Source organism: Taeniopygia guttata, chromosome 37 (genome assembly GCF_048771995.1).
Source record: "Taeniopygia guttata chromosome 37, bTaeGut7.mat, whole genome shotgun sequence".
Taxonomy (NCBI): domain Eukaryota; kingdom Metazoa; phylum Chordata; class Aves; order Passeriformes; family Estrildidae; genus Taeniopygia; species Taeniopygia guttata.
This window is the reverse complement of record NC_133062.1, coordinates 4,195,870-4,211,337: the sequence shown is the minus strand read 5'-3', so window position 1 is coordinate 4,211,337 and position 15,468 is coordinate 4,195,870. Positions and strand designations below refer to the sequence as shown.

Here is a 15,468-nt window from a genome sequence, read left to right as displayed (position 1 = left end):
GAGAGCCATGCTAGGCCTGGGTTCCCTCCTTAAAATCCTCAGAGGTTCCAGCCCTCTTCGAGTCCACCAGTGGACTCATCCCTCCCAGCTGAGAGGGATGCATGGAAGGATAAAAGGAAAGCAATGCTCTCTAAGGCTGAGTTTGACTGAGCTCCATCCTCAGCCAGCTCCCCCACCCAAGGCTGGGTTTAGCAGTCACCCGGGCAGAAAGGGCTTATCAAGCCTTCTGAGAGGCCAGCAGGGCCCAGATAAACACATCAGGGAGGCTTCTCCGTGCTCATCCCTCTGGTGTGTCCACAGCACTTGTTGAGGACGTCACATCAATCTTTGAGGACTACCCGATCTGCAGCAGCAGCGACCTCGTCCAGAAGATGCAGTCGGTGAAAGGCGCCGGCCTGTTTGTCACAGATGAGAACAGATTCATCTTCAGCAATATTCAGGTTGGGCGAGAGGCTGAAGCTCATTTCAGTATCTACAACGCACGCCATCTGCCATGTGACGTGGTCCTCTCCATCAAACCGCTGTCTGGAGAGGTAAGAACAGGAGGCCAAGGTGGAACAGAAGGCCAAGGAGGTGGTTGCCCTCTAAGGGCCGTTTGAGAGCCTGTTTTGTTCTCCAGGTGCATTGATCCTGTGGCCCAGACAAGGCTAGCTCAGTGCAGGTCAAAGTGCAGGGGAGGGCAGCAGAACCAGGGAGCAGTTGTGTGGAATTCTGCATGTCTTGGTTTTGGCTCACACCTCTGGGTCTTCGGTGGGAGAAGTGAATCCTTCTGAACCTCTCTGGGAAGCACACACAGAGAAGGGATGTTATGACCTGACATGCCAGGGCTCAAAGAAGAGCATTTTCTCAGTTATGAATTGACATGCCAGAACTCCAAGCAGAGCATTTTCTCAGGCTCCCTGGCTTTTCCTTTTCCTTGAAGGCCAGTTCTAGGTCATTTGCAGGGTTTTCCATGCAATGCCCACCTCCCAGATAGGCTGGGGCAGCTGCCAGCCCTCAAAACACACAGTGCTTCAGCACAAGGTCGGCATTCCCTGGGAGGGAGGGAGCCTGCCCAGGGAAGCAGGAAGGAAGACACAGTGTCTGGGACTGCTCTCATTAATGCATTTATGGATAAAACTGCGTCATGTTGAAAGGTGTTTCCTCCTAACACTGCTCTCTGGGTTCCCTCAAGGAAAAAAGCCCTATCGAAAATATTTTCAAGTTGTATCCAGTCAAGATGTCCATTCCCGGCTCATCCTATGCCATTGCTACGGTGACCTTCACCCCACCAGAGGAGCAGAACTACAACTGCACTTTCAAGGCTTCCCTTGTCATCCCAAAAGGGTAACTGACCCTGTGAAATAGTGGGGGAGGCCTCACTGATAGCTGCCTCTCCCCTGGGAAGGCACAGACCTCTTGTTAGCGCTAATGCTGTCAGTAGCCTTAGGCAGAGTACTTGGCATGAGATGATCTGGGAGCCAATAGCCCTTAGAGCAGGAGAATGAGGCTGATGCTTTAGCCTGTGTGAGGAACTGTGAAGACAGGGAAATAGTACAGGTGGCCAACCGCAAGTTACTGAGATGTGCTGCAGCTGAGCTGGGGGTTTCCAACGACAAAGGCTTACATGAAGCAGTTTCTGTGCCAGCAAGTCAGCAGTCACGTTTTCTCTTTGTTTCTGTAAACTTAAGTGATCCTGTGTGACCCCCTGGCATTCATTAAGCTATTTTATGTGAGTGTTTGGAGCTGGTATGAAAGAGGAGCCCAGTTCCTCTGCCCTGGGACCTGTGAACTGGGGCTTTGACCTGCCCTTCCCCAACCCTTTAGTGGCTGAATTGGAGCAAGAGAAGTCTAATTTCTAATGAGCAATTGCTTTTTTACTGTTCTTGGAAAAGATCTTTACTGCTAGTGACAATCATTTCTATTTGCCTTCTTGCTTTTGTACTGCTTTCATGCTGTGCTTTTGCTCGTTGCATAAGTCTCATCTCACTGCAGCCAGGGGATTTGCCATATCTCATCTGGTGCCTTCTCATTTACCTGCTGTGCTGCATAATTCAATTAAGTGAAATTATTTTTAAGTGTTATTGTGGAAGGCTCTGGCTCTTTGGAGCAGATTCCTCTTGTGAATGGCCCTGAGTGGATTGGGAAGAGGCTGGTGGGGGGCTGTGTTGTGGGGTACAGGAGCACCAGGCAAGGAAAACACTGTGGGTGGCCCTTGTTGCTTCGCTTGCCCAGTGAGAAGTGGGCTAGTGCCAGCTGAAATTGTTTCTGTGCCTCTCCAGCAGCTCTGTGGGAATTGAACCCCAAATCCTGACCTTCACCATCAGCGGGAAGGGGCACGAGCCGCGGTTGACAGTCGTGTGCTCAAGTGCTCGCAGCGAGAGGGGAAACGCCGTGCTGCGCTTCAAGAGGCTCCAGCTGTGGGATTCAGAGGTGCTCCCTCTGGTCACCCGTAACGATGGCATCATACCTGTCAAGGTGAGGAGGACCTGCTCGAGGAATGGTCTGGTTTGGGAACAAGTGCTTGTGGCACAGGGGAAGGGTCCCAAAGAACATGGCAAACCTGGAAAGAGGTGTCAGAAATTCTTTTTGAACAAGGACTGACGTCTGTTCTCCAAGAAGGGAGTTCTTGGAAATTTTCTGCCCAGTCTTTCTTCTTTAAGTTGAACACAAGAAAGGTGGTGGAGTATTTTCCCCTGTCTCTCCGGTCACCTTTTGTTCTCATGGGCATGTGTGATTTCCCAGTTCCATTAGATTGTATTTGATCCCAGTTTATTACATTTTAAGTAGACTTAGAGGTGGTTTAAATACATTCTGCTCATTACTTTCTGCCCTGTTTGGTTCTGTGTCACTTCTATCCAGATGCCTCTGGATGCCCTTTTTTCCCTGGCTGGTTTGACTTAACTTTTGTGCTAAGTGCTGTTTGTAGTGGGAGAGGTGCTGGCCTCCCGTGTGGGACCAGCAGCACTGCAGTGTCAGTCCCTGTGCCATCCTGGACTCACAGTATCCTTGTGCTCTGGCTTCTCTTTTCTCAGTTTATGTTACTCCTGGAGGATGAGCATGGAATGTTCTTCTTGAAAGGCAGGACCTCCCCAGTCAAAGTATTCCACACTGGAGATGTGAAAAAGGAACTAATTGGAAAAGGTAAATCCATTAACCATGAAGTGCAATCGTGCACAGAGGGAAAACGTGTGCCCTGCTCTTGGTTCTCTGAGCAGCAGCCAGATGTTAGGCACAGTTTCTTTCCTTGGGCTCTCTGTCCCCCGAGCTTTTCTTGGGGGCTTTTTGCAGGGTCTCCTCCTAGCAAGCTGTAGCAAGTTCTGTTCTTCTAGACGTGGTGGGTTGAGTTGTGGGGGACTGCCACTACCTCAGGGGACCCTCTGAGGTATTTGCTGCACGTGGGAAGGTACCAGCCTGAACAGACACAGCCCTTGAGCACACAGCCAGCCAGCAGAAGCCCAAAGCACTCTTTGGCTCAGCTTTCCATATGGCTGGAGCTGGCTGGAAGCAGATGGAATGAGGGCTGGGCATCAGCCTGAGGTTAAGCTGTGTCTGGAGGTGGCCGTCTTGTGAACAGAGGAAGAGGGTCTGGAACCACTCTGGAACCACAGGGGGTAGAACCTGTGCTTAGAAGGCAGCTGGTTTCAACCTCTTATTCCTCATGTATGCTATGGAAATATTTCCTCTGTACAGCTGTACCACCTAACTCTGATTTCCATTGCTGTGCAGCGAGCAAGCTCCCAAAGAAGCCTTTCTTCCATCTGAGTCCCGGGAAATCAACTGAGTTTGATGTAATTTTCAAACCCACCCTGGCTCAACATCTGGAAGGGAAGATTCATGTGTTAGTGAAGGACAGCTACTCTAACGAGACCCTAATAGAGCTGGTGGGTGAAGGCCACAAGGAGGAATTCACCCTGCTTGGACTAGAGGATGACACACAGGAAAGGAATGTTAAGAGCAGTCTGAAGAAAGACATCACTGATGGTAAGAGAGGAGAGACTGCCAAGGTGGAGCAAGGAAGAGGAAAATATCTGATCATGTGTGTCCTCCCTCTAGCCAGGCCTGGGCTGTCTCCCACGGGGCTTGGTGGCCTGTGGGTGTGGTAGCCATGCATGCAGAGCAGTGTGTGCTGTGCTGCACGTCACTGGCTCAGGGATGTGTCCCTGGAAGTGGTGAAACTGCCTGGGGAGCTCCCTCTCAGAGGGGGGAAGGCTTGGAGCAAGGAAGCATTGAACATGCAGGTGTCTGTGCACGTCAGGGGGCAGGTGGAGCTCCCTGCATGCTGAGATCCCTTGCTCTCCTCCTTAACAGCTGTCAGAGTGAATCACATCGAGTTTGGGGACTGTCCTGTCGGGAAGCGCTGCTACAGGACCTTCGCCGTCACCAACCGCAGCCTTAAGCAGTTCATGCGCTTTGAGTGGGAGGCAGATGCCCCATTCCTGTTCTCCCCCAAGGTGAGCGTGGACTGCTCTGCCTTTCCCCATTGCTCAGGCCCTGCCCTGGTGTTCCCAGGAGCTGGCAGGGAGTGCTCACATACCACTGATAGCCCATTCCAGTGCCACGTGGGAGATGCAGTCCCTGGCTTGGCTGGGCCAAGGCTGCCAGCCTTGCAGAAAAGGTTTCATGTTACGGGAGGTGGCACCTTCTGTTCATACTTTTGTCTATCAAACTTCACTAAATCCACTCTGAGGTGCAGATTCCTGGCACAGCTGCTCACCACATCCGTCAGTCCCTTTTGCTGTCAGTCCTGCCCTTGGCAGTGCTTCCAGTTTGCTCTTGACTCCCTGATTCTCCCTAGGTGGGACACCTCCATCCTGGCTGTGCCAAGGACATCACAGTGATCTTGAAATCAGATGTCCCAGCCACCTTCAGGAGGCACCTTGTGAAATGTAAGATGACCAAGGTCAACTTTGAGCTGCCACAAAAGAAGGTTCCTGACTGGGATGACCAAATGTGCATTGTCACATGGAAGGATACCACCAGGAAAGACCCGGCAGCCGCCACGCGGCCTAAAATAAAGCAGGTAAGAAGCAAAATGGCAAGAAAAGCCAACCCGGGTTTTACAAAAAGAACCACTAGAACACCATCACTGCTGGCTGAGCAGCTCCTGCTTCCTCTGGACATTGGACAGCCATGAGGTTCACCAGCAGCGCATTTGAACGGAGAGGTGGAGGCACAGTGACCGGATACACACACAGGAGAGGAGGAAGCCTTTTGATAAGAGACCTTCAGCCACACCCAAAGCCTCAGTGTGGGCCACAAACACAAGTGTTGCAGCCCATGTAGAATGGAAGGCAATGTTTTACGATTTTATCCCATTTTACGGTGTTAGAAATCTCTTCAGCTGATTGGTGCCCTTTTACCAACAAGGAATTTAGTCTGCTGCACTCTGTCTCTTCTTTTGAAGTGGAGAGAAATACACTTCTCCTGCATGTGCTGGTGAACTCCAGGTTTTGTCTGCATGAGAATTTGGTTGTGGTCTCTGTATTTGGTGTGGGATATCTCATCATGGTGTAGCCCAGGCACTGCATGACTCTACGGAGGAGTCTGGAGAAGGATCATCTCCAAAGAGTCTTACTTTCATTGTCATTATTGCCAAACACACTCATCTTGGGTGGAGGTTCTTTCCGAGTTTCTGGACTTTTAAGGCCTCTAAACCATCCTCTTTTCTATCAGAATATCTGCAGTTGGAGATTTTCCTAGTGAGATCTTTCACATCCCAAAATGCCCATCCCCAGCTCCAAGCAGTTGCTCCAGACAGGAGACCTGGAGAGCACTTTCTTCTAAGACAAGAAGAAAAAGGTGCTTTCTAGAACTCTTCACTCTTGGGGTTCCCCATCCACAGAGCTCCAGCAGGGGAACTTAACCCTAGTTTGGAGACCTGCAGGATTTATAGGAACGAGGAAAAAAGCCAGGCCCTCTGCAAGATTGAAGTACAGGGACTGGAATGCAGCTGTAGTCTCTCTGGGTGTATTAACAGCTGTGGTAGTGACCGCTTGGATCAGTGGGCAGAAACAAGTACTGTAGCAAAGCAGTCCCAGTTTTGTCATCTTTGCAGGGCAGTAAAAGTGAATGGTCCTTTCTAGTGATCTTGGAGGCCAGAAGATTCCCTTCTCAGCCTGACTTTCTGGGCTCTGCTCAGTGATTCTTCCCTCCTCTGTTTGCAGGTGGTCGAGACAGCCCCGGAACCGGCTCACACTGTGGTGGAGGAGAGCAGCCAGGAGTTGGAGGTGTACCTCAGTGCTGTGGTTGCCTACACCCAGTTCAAGCTGAGCACGACCATGATTCAGTTCAAGAGTACCTTGCCCTTCCAGACAGGGACAGCCACGTGAGTGCTGGAGGCCCTGTGAGCAGGAGCTGCCTTTGCCCAAGGCTGACCCAGAACTGCTTCCCAGAACTCTACCCCACCCAAACCAGCACAGGCCCTTTTACGTGCACGCAAAGCCAAGCAGGAGGTGGTGCTCAGGAGAGGCTCAATGCTGCCATACCTTTCTGCTGAGAACAGCCATGGGTTTGCTTTCACTGTATGTCACCTGTCCTCATCTGCTCCAGAATAAGTTTGCAGTCAAACCAAGACCTAAAGTCCAGAATAAACCCCTTAGCTTCAATGTCCTGGGCACCATGTTGGCCCTTTTCTCTTAAACTTCCAGACTTTGAAATCTTTTCTTGGGCCACCCAGGACAGCAGTCTGAGCATGGCTGGGTTGCCTGGGGAAGATGCTCCTCAGGAGAAAGTGGTATCAGGAGTCCATCAGACAATATTACTGTACTATTTGCTTTATACTTCTTGGACATTTTTTTATTCCTCCTTCTTGCTTTTTAGTTTCACACTGCAAAACACAGGCGAGGTAGCACTGGAATACTCCTGGGAGAAACCTGCAGGGAGTGAACCAGTGAAGAAGCTGAAGAAGCCATACTCAACCACTCTGATGCGTAAGAGCATTTCACTTGGTAGCTGAGGGCCCGGGGAGAAGACCCTGCCACTTCAGTTCAAAACATGAATTGCTTTTTCATCCTTGTCCACACATCCACTTTCATCAGCACCTTCCCAGCTGCAGCTGGAAGGTTTTCTCCTTGTCCCCCTCTGCCTTTCAGCCCCTTCTGTTCTTGCTGAGCCACTTCTGCTCTGCAAAGCAGCTGAGCCAGGCTCTGGGGAGAGCCACGTGCCGGGTCAGGACTAGGAAGGGGGACACCAGGTCATCTCTTTGAGAAGTCTGAGACCGGGAAAAACAGTGGTGTAATGAGTGAGCTGCCCTGCAGCCACTGTCTGTGTGCAGTTCCCCACTCCAGGGCAAACGCAAAGTCACTGTCTGAAACCGGCTTTCCTGCTTTGGCACAGGAGTGTGTGCTCAGGCAGAGACCCTGCTCCCGACACTCTGTCTCCTGCTAGAATAAAGTACTTGACCAGAGATTCTCCAAGTGCATCCCAGCTCTCTTCCACCTACCTGCAGCAGGAGGCAGAGTTGCTGGGAACACAGGATTTTGTCTTTGCAAGGTATCCTCTTCCTCCCTGCAGGTCGGTTCCTCTCCTATGATACTGTAAAGCATCGCAGAAAGCTGCTGCGTCTTTTCTGGTCGGAGCAGGACCATCCTTCGGAGACACATCCTGAAGTGTGGCAGCTGCGGCGGCCTGCTGAGCAGCAGCAGGATTCTGAGCAGCAGCAGGAGCCAGATTCCAAGTGGCAGCAGGATTCTGAGCAGGAGCTGGATTCCGAGCAGGATTCCGATCAGGAGCTGGATTCTGTGCAGGAGCTGGATTCCGTGCAGGAGCTGGATTCTGTGCAGGAGCTGGATTTCGTGCAGGAGCTGGATTTTGAGCAGCAGCAGTATTCTGAGCAGGACGACTGTGTCAGCACCTCCCTAGAAGTTTTTCCAGATGTTGTCCATGACCTGTTCTCAATCAACCCCTACTGTGGCATCATTGCTCCTGGCCAGAAGGAGACCTTTGACGTGCAGTTCTTTCCAGAGTGCCTGGGGAAGTTTAAGACCACCCTGCTGTGCAGGTGGGAAATATCTCCACGCTTGCCAACTCATGCTACTGATGGGTATCACTGAATCACAGGGTGGGACAGGGTGGGAAGGACCACGCTAGGTCATCTGGTGCCACTTCCCTGCTGAAGCGGGGTCATCCCAGACTACGTGGCACAGGGTTGTGTCCAGAGGACTCTGGAATAATTCCAGTGAGGGACACTCCACACCCTCTCTGCGCAACTTATCACCGGCACAGGAAAGAAGTTCTTCCTCAGATTCAGGTGGAATTGTCTTGTTCAGGTTCTGCCTGTTGCCTCTTGTCCTGTTGCTGGGCATCACCAAGCCCAGCCTGGTTCACCCCCCAACACCCTCCCTTCAGTCCCTCTGACTGGGATGGGGAGCCCCAGGGAGGCAGCAGAAACAGCCACAGGAGCACAGAAAGATCCTCATCTTTCATCATCATCTTTCACCCCTTGGCAGGGAGGCACTGGGAAAAGACACTGTATGAAACAGTAAGCTTGTGGAGGGTTGCAAAATCTGCAACAAGAGATCCAGGGACCAGCCAGTCCCCAGCTCTGCTTCCTTTTGGGACAAGCAAGGCCTGCTTCTCCACATGGAACCCCATGTGCTGTAGTTGGTCCCCGGGCATTTAACTGGTCATGTTCCTGCCCTTGCATCTCTGCAGCCTCCATGCAGCTAGTGCAGCTGTTAAATCTGCTGCTTGCTGCTTGCACAGAGAGAGGATGCAACACTGTGTGCCCTGCAAGGAGACAGAAAAGCGGCGGGCTGGGAATGTTCCTCTGGCTAATACCAGTCCCTCTCTTCCTAGGATTCCTAACCTGCAGCCAGGTGAGAAGATGGGGCAGGTGACTTTGGAAGGCAGAGCCCAGGAGAAGGACAGTCTGGATAAACCATTAGAAGAGACAGAGTAAGGCCAGGGACCCAAGAAGGAGGTGCTCTAAAGACCAACACTTGAGTGACAACATTTGTGTCAGCTGGAGCGTGCGGCAGGAGCTGGTGACATCCTACCTTCTGCTGCTGGTGGTCTCCCACCCTTCACCAGAGACCTCTGCAGCTACCCTCCCACGTTCCAGTGAGCACCTCCCTCTTACCTAAGTTGATTAACTAATTGTTGATTAGATTGATAAGTAATTGATAATTTTCCCTTAATTGTTAATAAACAATTGCTAATAAATTGTTAATTGTCAGCTTGTCTTGGTTTGAAAGACAGGTGTCTGCCAGACCTCTCTGGAATGGAGAATGAGATCCCCCTTCCCTACCAATTATTATAACTTTGAAATTAAGTGGCTTTCAGGCAAAGATGTGGGAAAAGGAGTGGCAGTTCTTTACCAGTATGTACAAGGCAAACAACCAACACCACCGGCAGCAAGGACAAACAGAACCAGAGACCCAAGCCCAGCCTTCCCTCGGCTGCAGGCACTTTCCCTTTGGTGTAGTTCCAGTCACAGCCGGGCAGGGAAGGGAGGCAAATAATGAATAAAGCAATTGCTAGAGAAACTTTAATTATTATTGAGGGGCTCTAAAGCCAGGGAACCTCAGGAAAACGGGAAACTGGACAAGACAAACGCACATCCAATCAATATGATTAATGCAACGTTCTCCGTTTATTCAAAATCAGGCGGTAGTTTATATAAGCTTCTACATAGTTTACAGAAACAAAGACACTCTGACTGGTAGGCTAACATTGTTTACCTTTTCCTTAAAACGGCCTACACTGTACACCATAAAACCTATACTAGTTCACACCCAGTGGTCCCCACAATACCTTAAGACTATTTTCTATCTGCGCCACAAGCCCTGAATTTCTAACATCGTCAGAGGCCCCGAAGGCCACACCAGGCCTCAATCTGAGGCCTAGCCTGGAGTAGCTCAACTTTCACAATTCATGCCCTCTTTCTCTCAAAAATGCTGCAACAATTCCCTCTTTTTCTTTTGAGCTACTCAGGCTGGAGTGAAGGCACAATGAACTAATTTTTGCACACACTGTCTTTGACCCAGCCAGAAAAACCCGAAGAATTGAGCCAGTTATCAAATGAAGTGTCCATTTGGAGAACACTGCGTTTGGCTCGTTGAGTCTTCTGAGGCAATTCGAGAACCTGATGTATGGTGGGAGCAAAAAGCATCAACCTACCGATATAACATGGGCCTCCCCTAGCATTTTGAGGGACTGCTGACCAGGCTCGGTCCCCACAAATGAGGAAGGTTCCTGGGGGCAGTTTTTCCTGCACTACCTCTTGGAGTCGAATTGTTACAATATTCTAAATAGTTGTAATACAATGGTGATCTGGGAGACAATCAAGTGTTGTCATCTGTCAATTTTCCATTTTCTTGAGTTGGTTTGGTAGCATAAGATCCAAATATCAAACAGTAATTTCCTGGGACAGAACCCAAAAGACCAAATTCTTGAAAACTGTCATCAGTAAATTTAAGGTTTTGCACAAATGCAACAGCTTGCGCTCCCAGAGTGCTATTTAAATTTATTTGAGCTTGGGTCCAAGTTTTGAACTCTGCGATGGGACCCAACGAGACTTCAATTAAACAAGTATAAAATAAAAACATTGAGGCCCACCACATTCTTCTCAGGTTCTTGAATGCCCTGTCTAACATGAAAGAAACAATCTTAATTCTAAACATAAACTATAACTTCTAATAAACTAACTTCTGATAAATCTAACTTCACACTTATAATATTTCAACTTATTTTTCTGTACTCTACAAAATTAATTTTCATCAGAACTGGATTCATCAGGGATGTTCCAGGCAAACTGTTGTTGTTCACGTTGTTATCACTGCGGGTTGATATCTTTTTCATCTATTTTTTAAAATTCTGTTTCTGCCTTTTCGTATCAATGCAGCAAGAGCATCTGTCCTGTCCATCACACGACTTCTTGGTTGGATGGGTAAAAACACTCACTCAAGTAGAATTTCTGTTGATCCCCGTTGGGACCTCCCTCTTTTTCTTTTGCCATTGAAAGACAATGGCAAGATGAACAGAAAAATCACAGGTATTACTAAAACTTATTAAAAACTTAGCAAAAAAAAATTCTATAACATCATTAAAAACACACTTATAAAAAAAAACTCAAAGCCCACGATCTTCTGTGGGTGAAACACAAATCTTTGCACAATCCACTTTTGCTGTGCATCCTCTGATCCACTTGTGGAGAGATCAGTGCCCTCTTGCAATTGATAAGTTCCACATTCTTCACTGAAATCCATTTTGATTCTGCACCTGTTAAAACACAAACAAACCCAACACCCCCACAGGGACTGGAGGGTCCTCTCTCAATTCTGTTCCCTAAAACTTGCATGAAGAAATAGAAATATCAACATCTTTGTTATAAACATGAAAAAACATTAAGAACAAAACAATGCACATAGTAAAGAAACTAACAACAAATAAAAATCAATCAAATAATACACAATCAATATTACATATAAAATCACAGTTACCAAGTGCTACACTATCAAATTGTCATCCCAGAGTCTGCAGCAGCTGAAAAACCTTAAAACAACAGAGATTTGGATAAAACATGTCCGGATCATGTCTCTCCAAAACCTCCTTTGAGGCTCAGCTGTCCGGTATGGTCAAATTGTCAAGCCAAAAGGACTTGAATACTTTTTTGATGCAGAAAACATCTGGATCAATCACACCATCCACGTAGAGCCAGAGCCTGGCCAGAGCTCGAACTCTAATTGGAGGATATGTTTAAAACAAAAGTCTTAAAAATAACAGTTATAAGTGAAAAACCTTATTATTAAAAATTTATCAAAACATCAAATAATTGAACCTGTCTAAAATTTGTTTCAAGACAAAAATTCTCTAAATACAACAAACCTTTTCTTCAAAAATCTGAAAATTTGAAGTCTGAAATCTTGAACCAGAACTTGGACTATAAATTTTTAGAAGATGAACTGCAGCTGCATAGAAAATTGAATAAAGAAAACACATGAGTAGTTAAAAAAAATCAAACACACAGGATCCTGAAAAACACATCTTACAATCAATCACTTAAAAACCCATAAAACATATGAAAACTGACTGTAAATATTAAAACAACACCTCAATACCTTAACATCTTAATAATAATTCTTATCACAAAAATCAGACAACTTACATTATATGATCAACCTATTAACAGGAAATGTTTAAAATAGTTTAAAACAATCTTGTCAAAGCATTCATATAACATTAGTAACAATCACTACTTATCATTACCTATAAAAACTTGACAATCATCATTTATCTTATTATCTATAAAACTCAAAAATCATCATTACCTATCTTATTATCTATAAAAACTCAAAACCAGAAATTGTGAACTCAATGCCAACATTCCATCTGACTGACTTTTCTCAAATCTTTGTTTTCAGAGACATTTTTGGCAATTAAATCATTACTAACATTTTTATCTTTTTACAGTGATTTTCATCCACATTGTATTTGAAATAACATTGATTTGCATAATTACCATCCTTCTTGGTATCTTGGAAAACAATTGGTACTGCTATACTTTTTCATTACGTCTTCTGACTTTTGCAAGGAATTGGAAAAATGCTGTTGAAATTTTTGCTGTGGTGTTGCAATCCCTCCATTGGTGACACTGCTGCTCTCGGGGTTGTTGTTACCGTGGCAACCAGGCTGTGCAGCGTCTCCGCCGCCATTGCGGGGTGCTGCGGGGAGATGAGGGGGCGGCGCCGTCTCGCTCCCGTCCTTGCTGCGTCACTGTGGGGACGGGAGAGGAGACGCCCCTGATGCGGCCGCGCCCCGCCTGCTCCGACTCCAGCGTGGCCGAGCCCCCGGGAACGCCCATCTCCCTCCTCGCGCTGTTGCTCAGCAACAAGGAGCCTTCTGTCTCTCGGCTGAAGTCCGCTTTGCCCCGGGCCGCCTCAGGCTCGGTGCCGGCCGGCCCTGCTCTGCCTGGCCCCGCTCTGCCTGTCGCTCCGCAGTCCGCCCGGGCGGCTGGCGGGTGCTCACCGCCGCACCCTGCTGCTCTCCGCCACAGCCCGTTGCCTTAGTTCTGCCAACCCGTTCCACAAGGGACGAGGAAGGGCTTTCTGTAACTTTTTCTTGCCTTTGTATCTTGTTCTGTGATCGCTTGTTCCTGCTACAATTGACATGCCGCGCTGGGTTGCTCACCGCCGCCGCCGCCGCTGCTGCGGGGGGGTGAGGGGCCAGCACCGCTTCTCTCCCGCCTCCGCGTTCTATCACTGCGTCCCAAAGCAGCTGCCCCAGCTCTTGCCATTTGATTTTACTAAAAATCAGCGAAGGCTTTTGCAGCTTGCCTTTGTTTCTTGCCCACAGAACCAACTGTTCCAAATCGGCTTCTTTAACCTTTTCAGCTCTCTTTGAGAGAATATGAAAGAGAAGCTGTACGGAAGCCTGGAGATCCCTATCTAAATAAAGCTCTTTAAATTGCCTCCATCTGAGAAAGGAGGTGAAAAGGTTATATGCTGCTTGCCTATCCATTACTCACGTCAGCGCTGTTGCAGACCCTCTAGGCTTCAGCATCACGTATCGGCTGAGCTCACCGCTGTGGTCACTCAGGGCGCGGCTCCAGGTAGTGGAGCTTAATCGCCGTCCGTCTAGCTGCGGGACCCGAACCCAATGCAAACGTCTCACAGATCCAGGCGGGGGGGGTCCCGTCCGTTCAGGCGCCAGATGTTGGTGAGATTGTCGCGGGAAAACGAGTTTCATGCTGTCATGATCAACAAGTCTCAGTTTATTGGAGTCGATTACAGTTTCTTTATACAAGCACTAATTAGTTCATACATATTGCAAAAGCGAAGCTCAGGATTGGTTACCTTTCTATTAACACATATATCTCTTTGCGATAAGCCTTGCAGTTACTGCTTCTTTATACTTGATTACTTTTCTGCATACTAAGCAATATTTCATTTTTAACGAAACACCTGTATACTCAAGGTTGTTAGGAGATGTCTGTCTTTCAAGGTTGTTAGGAGATATCTGTTTCTCAAGGTTGTTAGAAAACATCTGTTTCTCAAGGGCATAGTTTTCATGGTACAAGTCACGTATTCTCACACTCTCATCAACTTAACTTTTTCGTGTCCCTTGCTGCGCAGCTATTCTTTAGCTAAACTCTCGACACAGCCCCAGCCCAGGGCACGGTGGGTGCTGGGGGCTGTTGGCAGGGCCAGGAGCCCACTCCCATTTCGTACCCACCCCAGCCCATGTCCCCAGCCCTGCCAAAAGCAGCCTGGCAGCCGACTGAAGGATCAGCTGCATCTGCCCCAGCAAAGGGGGAACCTTTGGTTCCCGGCCAGGCTGTGCAATGCCCAAATCTGGGAGCATCCCCTGCGTGTGGACCCATCTGCAAATTCCCTGTGGAACCTGGCTTTAAAGGACATGTCAGAATCAAAGTCCACCATCTTCAGCCTGCTGGTAGTCAGGTGGAGCAAGAGGTTGTCATTCTCGACGTCATCCTCGCTGCCCCCAGCAGCAGCAGGGCCCGACCCAGCTTTGCTTCCGAGATCAGACGAGACCGGGCGCTCTCAGGGCGGTGTGCCATGGGCACCTGCAGCCCCTCAGCAGCGCCCTTCAGCCCACCACACCACCCTCCGGGCACAAGCCCAGAACCCCAAAGGGGCTCGACAAGCCCAAAAGGGCCGCCCCTGCCCACAAGGGGAACTAGAGACAGACCCGAGCCTGCAACACACACACAAGGCACAAAAAACCACACAAGGTATGCCTGCCCCTTCCCTCCTGCCCCTCGCCATGGCTGCCCAAGAAAACCCAAGCACCAGAGGCCCTCTGGCCAGCAGGCAGCAAAAGAAGCCTACAGCACCAAGTATTCCCAGGCGGTCTCCCATGCAAGTACTAACTGGGCCAGACCCTGCTTAGATTGCAAGATCAGACGAGACCGGGCGCTCTCAGGGCGGTGTGCCATGGGCACCTGGCAGCCCCTCAGCAGCACCCTTCAACACACCCCAACACGTTCTGGCACAAGCCCAGAAAACCACGGGGGCTCCGCACGGCCAACAGGGCCAGCCCTGCCCACAAGAAAATCTAGAGCCAGACCCAAGCCCACAACACACACACAAGGGATAGAAGAAAAACAAGGCCCATGTCTAGGTTTGAATAGACAGGAGTCTGTGAAGGAAGGCAAAAGCCTCCTGTGAAATGGAAAAGGTAAACCCCCTCCCTCCGAATTACCACAATTTAACAAAAGGCTCTCAGGCAAAGATATGGGAATGGGAATAACAGTTCTTTACCAGGAAAAAAAACTAAATAAAAATAATAATTTAAAAAATGCAATTAGTACAAATGAAACTAGTGAGGGAGGCAGAAACCTGACACCCTGAGGAGTCAGGGTGTTGGTAGTAGTCCAGTTAAAATGGTGGCTGCTCCTCCTGGAGTGGCAGATGAAATGCTGCTGAAGTGGTGATCTCTAGAAGGGTGGAGTTTTCTCTGAAGGTCTGGTAGTAGCTGGGCCTGGTCTTCCTCTAGGAATTCAGCAGAGAAGAAGCTGGTGGGATG

The 15,468-nt window shown here is 48.8% G+C and overlaps 1 protein-coding gene and 1 pseudogene across 1 annotated transcript in view; one reads left to right on the top strand and one right to left on the bottom strand.

The window, feature by feature from the left end:
• The window catches only part of LOC116806707 (hydrocephalus-inducing protein homolog), a 52,335-nt gene extending 43,202 nt beyond the window's left edge, over nucleotides 1-9,133 (top strand). The window contains exons 35-45 of the mRNA XM_072921418.1: nucleotides 301-596; nucleotides 1,175-1,326; nucleotides 2,262-2,457; nucleotides 3,015-3,123; nucleotides 3,709-3,963; nucleotides 4,291-4,433; nucleotides 4,778-5,002; nucleotides 6,147-6,307; nucleotides 6,802-6,911; nucleotides 7,495-7,981; nucleotides 8,779-9,133. Of these exons, the coding sequence (XP_072777519.1) occupies nucleotides 301-596; nucleotides 1,175-1,326; nucleotides 2,262-2,457; nucleotides 3,015-3,123; nucleotides 3,709-3,963; nucleotides 4,291-4,433; nucleotides 4,778-5,002; nucleotides 6,147-6,307; nucleotides 6,802-6,911; nucleotides 7,495-7,981; nucleotides 8,779-8,881 (2,237 nt within the window). The 3' untranslated portion in view covers nucleotides 8,882-9,133. The remainder of the gene's footprint in view (nucleotides 1-300; nucleotides 597-1,174; nucleotides 1,327-2,261; nucleotides 2,458-3,014; nucleotides 3,124-3,708; nucleotides 3,964-4,290; nucleotides 4,434-4,777; nucleotides 5,003-6,146; nucleotides 6,308-6,801; nucleotides 6,912-7,494; nucleotides 7,982-8,778) is intronic.
• Nucleotides 1-15,468, bottom strand: part of LOC116807532 (uncharacterized) — a 1,256,502-nt pseudogene that overhangs the window by 284,537 nt on the left and 956,497 nt on the right.